General features: G+C 36.6%; 1 protein-coding gene across 1 annotated transcript in view; it reads right to left on the reverse strand.

Annotated features, from left to right (window-relative positions):
• ints9 (integrator complex subunit 9) overlaps positions 1 to 11,750 on the reverse strand; it is a 19,872-nt gene extending 8,122 nt beyond the window's left edge. The window contains 14 exon segments of the mRNA XM_079639578.1: positions 1,607 to 1,731; positions 3,089 to 3,230; positions 3,232 to 3,261; positions 3,342 to 3,402; positions 4,133 to 4,313; positions 6,213 to 6,324; positions 6,864 to 6,998; positions 7,855 to 7,975; positions 8,062 to 8,148; positions 9,392 to 9,531; positions 9,641 to 9,703; positions 10,170 to 10,230; positions 11,340 to 11,467; positions 11,631 to 11,750. Coding sequence (XP_079495704.1) covers positions 1,607 to 1,731; positions 3,089 to 3,230; positions 3,232 to 3,261; positions 3,342 to 3,402; positions 4,133 to 4,313; positions 6,213 to 6,324; positions 6,864 to 6,998; positions 7,855 to 7,975; positions 8,062 to 8,148; positions 9,392 to 9,531; positions 9,641 to 9,703; positions 10,170 to 10,230; positions 11,340 to 11,467; positions 11,631 to 11,639 — 1,395 coding nt within the window. The 5' untranslated portion in view covers positions 11,640 to 11,750.
• Positions 11,751 to 12,144: the final 394 nt, after the last annotated feature.

Genomic DNA, 12,144 nt, shown 5'->3' on the forward strand with positions numbered 1-12,144 from the left:
GTCTGATTCTGGCATGTCACCTGACCTGTCAGTGGCTGGCTGGCAGCTTCCAGTCTGATTCTGGCCTGTCACCTGACCTGTCAGTGGCTGGCTGGCAGCTTCCAGTCTGATTCTGGCATGTCACCTGACCTGTCAGTGGCTGGCTGGCAGCTTCCAGTCTGATTCTGGCATGTCACCTGACCTGTCAGTGGCTGGCTGGCAGCTTCCAGTCTGATTCTGGCCTGTCACCTGACCTGTCAGTGGCTGGCTGGCAGCTTCCAGTCTGATTCTGGCATGTCACCTGACCTGTCAGTGGCTGGCTGGCAGCTTCCAGTCTGATTCTGGCATGTCACCTGACCTGTCAGTGGCTGGCTGGCAGCTGTCAGTCTGATTCTGGCCTGTCACCTGACCTGTCAGTGGCTGGCTAGTTGTCTGGCAGTCTACCTTCGGCAAGTTTCAGAAACCATTGAGTTTTGTGTTCCTCCCTCTCTAGCTCATTTATCATGCATGTGTTGATATGATTATGTTCTTTTGCATGATTGGCGTTTTAGAGAATTTGATCCCAATTAAAGCAGTCAAATGGCCCTGATCACGACTGGTTGCTTACTGACGCTTTGCTGGACGCTCAATCCAGTCAGTCGCGGCTGAACTGCGAGTATAGCGTGTTGCCTGACACTCTCGCTGCAAGGAAATAAATTGTTTTCTTATTACGAATATAATCTTATGCATCAATTCTTTTGTATGATTGATGTTTTGGGGACGGTTATCCCAATTAAACCAGTCAAATGGCCGTGATCAGACTGGCAGCTGCCAGCCAGCCACTGACAGGTCACGTGACATGCCAGTGGCGGCCAGCTGAAGATTGAACCCCCACTCGAAAAAAAAAGAAATATCACGATTGTGAAATTGTTAAATAGAGTATTCCACTGCTTTATATTCCAAACTGGAACAAATCCTACTGGGATCTAACAAAAATAGATTTTCAGTTTATCCAGTTGAATCATATTGGTTCCAAATTATGTAATAAATAGTGTTCCTTATTGGAATTCTTTAAAGTCACCATGAAATCAAAATGGTCAACCCTTGTTTGTTATGGAATAGTATTAGGGCTGCATGATTAATCACAATTTACATGAACTCGCAAAGGCTGTGATTATTAAGTCGCTTATAACGTGCATTTGAAAAGCAACATGCGTCAAACATGAGAAGAAGCATTTATGAACCTCTTGTCCAACAAAAGACAACATTAATAACATGCTTTTACTCCAAACTCACTTCATAAGGACAGTTGAGCTCATGCTTCTGTGAGATGATGTGCTTCTTACACAGAATAAGGCAGTCGTGTGTTTATTAGTCATGTTTAATATATCAAAGCAATCTTCGGTTTTGTCAGCTACAGCGATAGGGATTTCCTGGAATGATGTGTGTTATCGTACTTCTGCGGCGGGGCATATTTGGTGTGTTTTGTATATATTAGTGTGTATTGGGCATATTTCTGGTGTTCAGATGAAGCATTTACTACCGATCAGCCGCTGCACTGACAAGCTGCGTGTAAAATAATGGCGAGTGAGATTAATTGTGCAGCCCTGAGAGCAACATTTGAGCATTCAGGAGGAACAGACCGTACCTGGATGTCCTTCAGGAGTTTGGACACCTGGTGGAAGTTGAGTCGCGTGTCTATAGGGCAGTACACACACTTCATTGCCAGCGGCTGATACGGAGCCAGAGCGTCCAGGTAGGAGAAGTCCGGCTCTGAGAACGACACATCATTCAGAGGTCAGAGCATTTCCCACTCGACATCAAACTACACCACAGCGCAGGAAAACATTCAAGTTCAAATGTATATAGCACATTTCAAAATCTATAAAAGCACAGTTGACCAAAGTGCTTAACAATGTCAGGATATTCACAAATAAACAAAAAACAAACACAGAAGAGAATGTCACTGCAAAACTCAACTCAAAATGAAAGCTAAGGAATACAGGTGGGAAAGCCATCTTGGAAAACAGTCTCGACTAGTCGAGCCACAAACGCCGTGCTAAGTGAGCTGGTCGATAGGAGTTACGTTTGTGAAATCTAACGTAGCACGGCGTTCGTGGCTCGACTAGTCGAGACTGTTTTCCAAGATGGCTCCTGCCTGTATACGTGTAATGTGCTGTCTTTATAAAGTATCTTCTTATTAAACTGTCTGTACACTTACAAAGTTCTCAATGCTTCGGTTTGCATGTAGGGACCCTCATTATGCTGCCGTGTTAGTGTGAGGCGATTTTGAGCCTTTTTAGTGGTATTAACTAGTTATATAGGTATATTTGTTATCAATGTTTAAATGTGAATAAAAGGCTAAATTAAATCTGTTCATCATATAAAGCGATCGAGTCTCTTCAGAAAATTTGGACTAAACCGCTTAGTGGATTAGTTTTACGATCTCTTTATGAGCTTTTTGAAGCGTCAAAGTGTGTAGCTGTCAATGAAAGGACAGAAAACTCTCAGATTCCATCAAAAATATCTTCATTTGTGTTCCTGAAGATGAACGAAAGTCGTACGGGTTTGGAACGACATGAGGGAGAGTAATTAATGACATAATTGTAATTTTTTAGTGAACTATTCTTTTACAAATGACAGTGGGCCTCATTTATCAATCTAACGTAGATCCGAGCGCAGAAATCATCTTACGACAGGGACGAAACATTTTTAAACATTACAAACACTAATAGCTTAGGCTTTTTTCCCCTCAAATCCTTTAAATGTAAAAGTATTTTTTTTGTTTGTTAATTTCTAGATACTGCATTATGTCTTATTAAAGACATCTATAATAATATACAGTAATTTAATATAATAATTAACAATCGAATATTAAATGAACAAAATAAAATTATATGCAATTAAATTTTTCTAGGTCATTGGCTAGAATTTGTGTGTTGTCTTATAAATACTTTATTAAATGTTATAATTTGTGTTATAATTCCAAGGTTTGCAAGTGTGAACACACACCCTTAATGCCTCTTTGATGATAAAAAGTATTAATGTCTGAATGTTAAACTTGTTGTCTGAATATTACAGAAGGTTTTGCATTGGGGTCTGAAGTATGATTGTGATTGCTCGACCTCACCAGTGAAAATGATGGTGTTGAGGCCGGATTTGCCCCACAGCTCCATGAAGTGCACCACATCCCCGAAGCGCAGGGACGGGTGACCCGTGAACACCACACACGGCTGCCGGAACTCACTGCTGAAGTCTCCGTGAATACTGGGGGTAATGCTTCAGTTTATTGGTCTGAATCAGCTGGAAGAAACAAGACATGACCGTCAGTGACCCGCAAACCTGTCCGTGTCATCACTGGGATGTGTTGGGCTGATGTTCACCTCCGCGTGAGGAAACGGCGGCTCGGGCAGATACACCTTAGACTGCTTGTTCTGACACAACCTTCAAGAGGAACACAGCCAGAGAAAGAGCGATTATTGAGCACATATCACAGCAGTAATGAAACATAACCATGGTAACCATAGTAACATGTCAAAGCGCCTACTGTCAGGATGATCAAACCAATGCATTTTTCAGTGACGTTTACAGTGACTATTATGAAAAAGAAAAAAAAAGTATAACATATAATAAAGTATTTATAAGACAACACCCACAAAATCTAGCCAATGAACTAGAAAAATGTGTTAATTTAATATTTGATTATTATTTTATTAAATTACTGTATTTCATTATAATATATTACTATAGATGTCGTTAAGAAGACATAACCCAATATTTAGCAATGAGCAAAAAAATATTATTTCATTTTATTTTGTTAATTTAAAATTCAATTATTAATTATAATACTGTGTATTCTATGTCTTTAACACATAACCAAGTATTATATTTGTAATTATAATTATAATTTATATTATAAAATATTATATATTATATTATAGATGTGTAATAAGACAATTTACTATACATGTTAGTATATGTTAGTCCTGTAAAATCACGATTAATAAATATTTATCATGATCGATTAAGACTGAATTCTATGAATTTATTTCAATGACAGTGGCGATCAACACCAAGTTAGCAACTATAGTATTTTGGAAGAAACTATGATTACCATAGTACTTTTTTGTATCTCCCTTTTTTCATCTATATTTTAAATCATGTGTGATCGTACCATTCAGCAAAGATCTGTGAGAACTCCAGCGAGCTGTTGGCCACGGGGGAGATGAAGTAGAACGGAGTGCTTCCCAGATTCGCTGAGTCCATGAACTGATACAGACACTCCAGCAGATCGTAGATCACACCCGACGAATAACACGGGACCAGCACGTTCCCACCGCCACGGATCGTCATGGCTGAGAGAGAGAGAGAGAGAGAGAGAGAGGGAGAGAGACAGAGAGACAGAGAGAGAGACAGAGAGACAGAGAGAGAGAGAGAGAGAGAGAGAGAGAGAGAGAGAGAGAAAGAGAGAAAGAGAGAAAGAGAGAAAGAGAGAGAGAGAGAGAGAGAGAGAGAAAGAGAGAGAGAGAGAAAGAGAGAGAGAGAGAGAGAGAGAGAGAGAGAGAGAGAGAGAGAGAGAGAGAGAGAGAGAGAGAGAGAGAGAGAGAGATTTCAAGATTTTTCAAGCACTACTTTTTGGGATTTCAAGGACTACAATCATAACTTATCAAACAATATTTTTATTTATTTTATTCGTTTTTTTATTTTTATTTTTTTACTCAAATTACAGATATAAGGTATCTGATGTTTCACTTCATAGAGATCAATCCATTGACCAGCGCTGTCAGACATGGGAAATCCCCATAACTATTGAAAGGATACTATGAGAAAGATATCGCCATATTTTTTTCCATGAAAATATAATTGAATGAAAGATTGTATAAAATTGTATTATATACTCATCATATACTTAATACGCTCAGAGTCAAGCAAAATCATGGGTGTAATTTGCGGGTGGGACCACTTTTTGCCAGGGTCGATGTTGTCCGCACCACTTTTTTTTTTTATGTATCTGGTTGCACGGATATACCTAATGCAAATGAAACATACCCAGTTTGACATTAATTTGTCTTAAGAGGCGCTGGAATGTGTTGCTATTGTTATTTTTAAATCATGCTGAGTGTCTGTTGCCGCTGTTATCAGTGGTGCGGATACAGTGTTCTCTATTGGCTCGTGCACACGATATATATCCACACAGACGAGCGCGTCAACCCCATCGCTTAATGCCGTTGGGGACTCTCTATTCTTTCTAACGAAATCACAAAAATGCACACAAACGTGTACCTGCACTAGATATACAATCATTTATAAACATCTTAAATTTCAATGAGGAATAAAAAAAATTTAAATAAAAAAGAATAATAATATACGAGGAAGGATTAAAACCCGGAACCTCTGACATGCTTAGCAAAAGCACGCGTAGCACTCCAGTTTCACCCACTTTTTAAAACAAAGTTACACCACTGTGCAAAATAGCTCTATATCTCAGACAGGTTGCAGCGTTATTTTTCCAAAAAAATATACTACAATATAGTATTTCAATAATGTAAGAACTTTTCAAGTACTTCTTTAATATGGCTGTTTTTAAGTTTTTTCCAGGACTTCAATTTCAGAAAGTCAACTTCAAGCACTTCAAGCACTTTAAGCACCCTGTCTTACTTCGCTAAGCAGTAGAAGACACTAGCAGGGTTTAAATCCCAGTTGTGCGGCCGGGCATGTTGTAACACTGCGTTACAATGAGCCCCTATTAGAAATATGCTATTATATTTTATACTTTTATAAATTCTATTGAGAAAACATGAGAAACATGTAAATAAAGACTGAGTCAATGTTCAGAAATTATTAATTATTATTTTGTTTTGAACTATGCTGTATAGCTGTGTTTTCCAGTGTGTTTGTTGTCAAACTCCAAAAAAAAAAATTTGATTATTAAAAAATGCATTTATTTTATATGAATAATTGTATTTTATTGAGAAAATATTTTGGTCGTTTGACTTGTATTTTTATTTATTTATTAGATCAGATAGCATTCACTTCCATTCTTTCGGGGTAAATTAAGAAAAAAGTATACACTGTATTAATAAAACAAAACCACATAATTGTACTGGACATGTGGGACATTAATGTGGGTAAAAATAAATACTCTAAACCCTAAGTAGATTTATACAAACTGAGAAAGTCAAAAAGCGTTACGTTGTGCCCCGCTTTCCCTTACGAGCCCTGAACACAGTAAATCAGGCCGGTGAGAAACTCACACAGGTTGCTGCAGAATTCTCCCAGCATGCCGTCTGGGTTGGCGGTGGGGATCTGAGTCAGGCCGGTCAGGATGAGGACGTCACTGTTCTTCAGAGAGCCCTGTTCCATGGGCTACACAACACAACACATGTCTCAAATTACTCAACAATAACCCGTGAATAACCCATGAAATTTTTTTTTTAATTAATTAGCATGTTGCTAGCATATTTAGCATGTTACTAACAAAAATGAACATGTTGCTAGCATGTTTTAACAAGTTGTTAACACGAATTAGCATTTTGTTAGCATGAATTAACATGTTGTGACCATGATCTAACATGTTGCTATGAATTATCATGTTGCTAGCATGTTTTAACGAGTTGTTAACATGAATTAGCATTTTGTTAGCATGAATGAACATGTTGTTCGATGTTTGATGGCTGTAGCTTGAAAGCTCTAGGAGAAGATACTGTTTAAACTTCGGCTTAGAAGAAGAAGAAGAAGCAGCTCAAATAGTAGATCTTTATCAAGCCAGCATAATTACTAATCAACATTTCTCTGGACTGATGATTTTTTCATGTATTGAGGGACTGGATAGATGGATTGCGTGTTTCTGCTGTGATCTGTGTGTGTGTGTGTGTGTGTGTGTGTGTGTGTGTGTGTGGCGTCACCTGAGGGTGTGTGGTGAGCAGAGAAGAGCCAGACACATAAGACACTTTTTCATAATGTGACTGAATGATCCAGTTTGAGCTGCCCAGAGAATATCCCGAACTCAACGGAGTGACCAGCACCGCTCCGAACAACTCCTGAGAGACAGACAGAGTTCAACGAGGAGTTTACACAGCGCATTCAGATTCAGATTCAACATTATTGTCATTGAGCAGAGTACAAGTACAGAGCCAATGAAACACAATTAGCATCTGACCAGTAATAAATCTAAACATATGCAATATATGTGACACTGGACCACAAAACATGGGTCACATGGGTCATTTTTTGAAATTGAGATGTATACATAATCTGGAAGCTGAATAAATAAGCTTTCCATTGATGTAGCCTATGGTTGGTTAGGATAGGACAATATTTGGTCGAGATACAACTATTGAAAATCTGGAATCTGAGGGAGCAAAAAAATTTAAACATTGAGAAATCTCCTTTAAAGTTGTGCATTTATGTTCTCGATTGTGCTGCATTCACTCACAAAAATACATGTTTTATATATTTACTGTAGGAAATTTACTAAATATCTTCATGGAACATGATCTTTACTTAAAAAGGCATAAAAGAAAAATTATAATTTTGACCCATACAATGTATTGTTGGCTATTGCCACAGATATACCCGTGCGACATGTGACTGGTTTTGTGATCCAGGGTCGCGCATCTTACAAAATGCAGTACAAGGTGCAAATGTAAAGTTGAGAATGAGGTATGTAAATGGTCAGTGATCACATCACTGCGAAATGGCATGATGAGGTAGAAAGGAAAGTGCAAAAGAGACATAATAAGAGACATTTGTAAGAGTGCAGTATATGGAGGTATGATAATGTACAATGCAGATTTTTTATTTATTTATTTTTTTAAAGAAGGTCCAGACTGGATGTAGTGTTCATAATTTGATTTAGTCTTGTGTTAGATAGGAGTGTTGGTATGAGGACCTCACCACTTTCTGGGAATATCCCACCAGCTGGACTTTACTGAGGGCAGAATTGACCTCCGACATGCTGTAACACGTCCTCCAGCTCCAGACGTCCGCCGCGTCCTTCAGAGGGCTCGGGAGAAGCCTGAACACACACACAAAACCTCAGGTCAAAATACAGCCGGTGCTTGTCTAACTGGCCTGAGTGAGCTGAGATGTGGCGTTTAGTGCCTCTGAATGTCTTTGTTCTTCCAGCAGGAGGCAGCATGAGCCTTTGGGACTCTCTCCATGAACGTCACCAACTCCTCCATGAGCAACCTGAACCACAGACACCGAAACCAGTTACTACAGGTCAAGATCGACTCATTTACTGATACATCAACTGGAGATCATATCAAATTAGGGATTCGTTTGTCAGCAACTGTGAGATCAGGTCCACATACAGTACATGTCAAAAATACAGTAAAACCATTCATTTAAAGTCCCCTGTGGTGAAAATCAAGTTATTTATGTTGTGTATATGTCTGTGGTGTTTTTAACATGCTTTACGATGTGTATATTCATAAGTCGACAGCATTGCGGAGTATTTTCTGTTTAAAACTGCAGTGAACCAAAGACAGTCTCAAAAACACGGTTTGAAATCGCTGGTGTTTCTGACGTCACAAACTACCTTGTAACCAATCAGATCAACGTGTGATCGTCCACCAGTGGATCTCTGAGTGAGTGAGTGGAGGCGGGGCTCATTTGCATATTCATAGAACACCGTACACTAAATGAGGCGAGGGTGTCGAGTTACATTCAAGATATTTTAAGGCATAAAGAAATTTTTTCAAGGAGAAATCGTTTAAATATGTAATTTTTGTGATCAAAGATGAGTTTTAAGGGATACAATGATTGACTACAGGGGGACTTTAAACTGCGGATTCTAGCCTTCTCCGAAATTTTGTAAATGATTGGTTAGATCTAGTTTTTTAAAAAAAGTACATTCTATGGAGATTACATTAAATTAAGAGCAAAAGCACCTCTAAAATAAAAATATTTATATTTTAAAAATTATTATATATATTACTTGTTTCATATAATCCTCCCTCCTTTCTTATTTATCCATTTATTAGTTTACTTATTTATTACTATTTGATATTTTATTTATTTATTAGGTGTGGTTAGAGCTTGATACTCTACATATATGTGAATGTTAACTATCTTTATTTATTATGTAAAAGTATCTAATTATGTACTTATTGGTTATTACAAAAGAAAAAGAAAAGAAAGTAGAAGAAAAAAAAAGAAAATAATATTATATCTTAAAATTAAATGTTTATTTGTATAAATGTGTTAAATGAGTTAGAATGGAAAGACTTAATAAAGCATAAAACAATTATATTTGATATATATATAATGATATAAAGGATATTTTTATGAATCCGGTTCAAAAGAACAGAATTTACTTGCAACAGAAATCTTGTGTAACATTATAAATGTCTTTACTGTCACTTTTGATGACTTGAATGTGTGCTTGCTGAACAGAAGTGTATTTCTGTGATCCATTAGAGAAGCAGACCTGCCGATCTGTAGAGTGGGTTCTGTGGCGTATACGGTCCCCGTGAAGCCCGTGTGCTCTGTGATATACGGCAGCGCCATCATGCAGTGATAGTTGGATATCAGGATCACGTCTATGGTGGAGAGGTCCAGCAGCTCTTTCTGGAACACAAGTCGATCATCTCTTTAACAACAACACTTTCTGATCCACAGATGAGGAAGATATGATGAAGAAGGGGCCGTTTCATTCGTGTGAAGAGCAAATATTTACTTCAGGGAGGCAGAATTCAGGCTGTGAGTCGACAAACACGCGTCCTGAGCATTCCTTCAACTCCTACAACACACATTCAACACACTTCTTATTACAGAAATATACTGGGTGAAACTCGAAAAATTTGAATATTGCGCAAAAGTTCATTTATTTCAGTAATTCAACTTAAAAGGTGAAACTAATATATTATATAGACTCATTACATGCAAAGTGAGATATTTCAAGCCTTTATTTGTTATAATTTTGATGATTATGAAAGCTTATGAAAACCTTTTCACAATATACTCATTTTGAATTTGGGGTTTTCATAAACTGTAAGCCATAATCGTCAAAATTATAAAAAATAAAGGCTTGAAATATCTCACTTTGCATGTAATGAGTCTATATAATAATATATTAGTTTCACCTTTTAAGTTGAATTACTGAAATAAATGAACTTTTGCACCGTATTCAAATGTTTCGAGTTTCATGTGTACTGGTATTTATAAAATGAGCACTGGGATCATTCCGATGTCAAGCAAACACTCACTTTTTCCAGGTTTATGGCTCCGTCCTTGGAAACCCATCCTGGGAGCTTGGAGAGTCTTGGACTGTAAATCATCAGAACAAAATTATTTTTATCAGTATTTAATAGAAAGAAACTTTAAAATAACATCTAGTTGTTTTAGTCCACTCACTGGATGTGATTCTCTGTTGCTTGAATCCACAAAATATCTAGTAGCTTTTTGTATAATGTAAGTTTATAAGATATGTAATACATATCATATTTCAGTGATATGAAGATATTTATGCTATTTTTATTTACTAAATAGATGATAGTAATAGGTAAATAAAACAAAGTAAAAATTAAATATGAGCGTTTAAATCTAGCACAGTAGCACTAATAGTCAAGTAGAGTAAAAAAATTTAATGCAAGTAAAATATAGGAAAAATAATGTATTCTATTATACACTATTATGCATTATTCACTACCATTCAATACTTTTATTCAGCAAGGATGCATTAAATTGATCAAAAGTGACAGTAAATGAATGTATAATTTGATAAAGCTTTATATTTCAGGTAAATGCTGTTCTTTTGAACTTTCTATTAATCAAAGAATCCTGAAAAAAATTAATCATAAATGTTTCTTGAGCAGAAAATCCTCATATTATAATGATTTCTGAAGGATCGTGTGACACTGAAGACTGGAGTAATGATGCTGAAAATTGAGCTTTGATCACAGGAATAAATTATATTTTACTATATATTCACATAGAAAACAGTTATTTAAATTGTAATAATATTTCACAATTTTTACAGTATTTTTGATCAAATAAACGCAGCCTTGGTAAGCAGAAGTGGTGTAAATACACTAATAATTTAACTCTTTAATGATCCACTAAATTAAACTGAGGTAACATAAAACACAACAAGTACAGAAATACACATCCGACAAGTACCACCAACACAATGCAAACACAACACAGTAAAGTAGTATCAGTATGCAAAGAATAACCAAATACAGAAAAATGAAAAAATATCTTGTTTAGATCAACAGTAAATATAAACAGATACACATTTGCTTAAATATCTATATTTAGTTATTCAAAGTGCCATTTTATATCATCACATCAAAGTGTCTATATGTATTCTGAGTGATCCAGGCAGTAATAATAATAATAATATCGAGATATTGTGATCAGTGTTATTATGATACCTGTGCACTAAAGGCAGTGGGAGGAAACTCAGAGCTGCTGTTGTGTCCAGTCCACAGTCCAGCATGATGGTGGTGGATTTAAACTTCAGCACATTACAGGGAAGAGTGGGATGACCTGACAGACAGTACTGAGAAACACACACACACACACACACACACACACACACACGATCATGTGCAAAACATGGAAAGATTCATTTACTGCAGGTGAGACTCAATATTGCTGATTTCAAATAACCGTGATGTGGTCAATCATGGTTATGTATTAACAAATCACACTAATATACGCACCAATTTCATGTCTGATCTTCAGAAACTGAATTGATTTTCTAAGTTAGTTGTTTTCAGGGATATATTCACGGCTGATGTCTTTTCTTCTCCCGTATGTCTCTGCGAGTCCTTCAGCGCTCGACAGACGCGCATTTCCCCCTAGCGGCGGGGAGTGACACTGCATCACGAATTTGAGTAATCATACTTATGGATGCAAGCAACTCCAAAATATTTTAGGGAATATCATATGGTACATGTCCAAAAATGCAAGAGTACCTTACATTTTTGTTGTTTATATAATATGTGTTTATATAATTAATATCATGGTACATGTCCAAAAGAGTACCTTGCATTTTTGTTTATTATATAATATGTATTTATATAAATAATATCACGGTACATGTTCAAAAGAATACCTTGCATTTTTGTTATTTACATAACACGCATTTACATCAATATTATATATTTATACACTGAATTAAAAAAAGTGTCTGCCTTCAATTTTTAAGTCCAATCAACTTGGATATTTAAGTCA

Source organism: Phoxinus phoxinus (genome assembly GCF_949152265.1).
Source record: "Phoxinus phoxinus genome assembly, chromosome: 16".
NCBI lineage: Eukaryota > Metazoa > Chordata > Actinopteri > Cypriniformes > Leuciscidae > Phoxinus > Phoxinus phoxinus.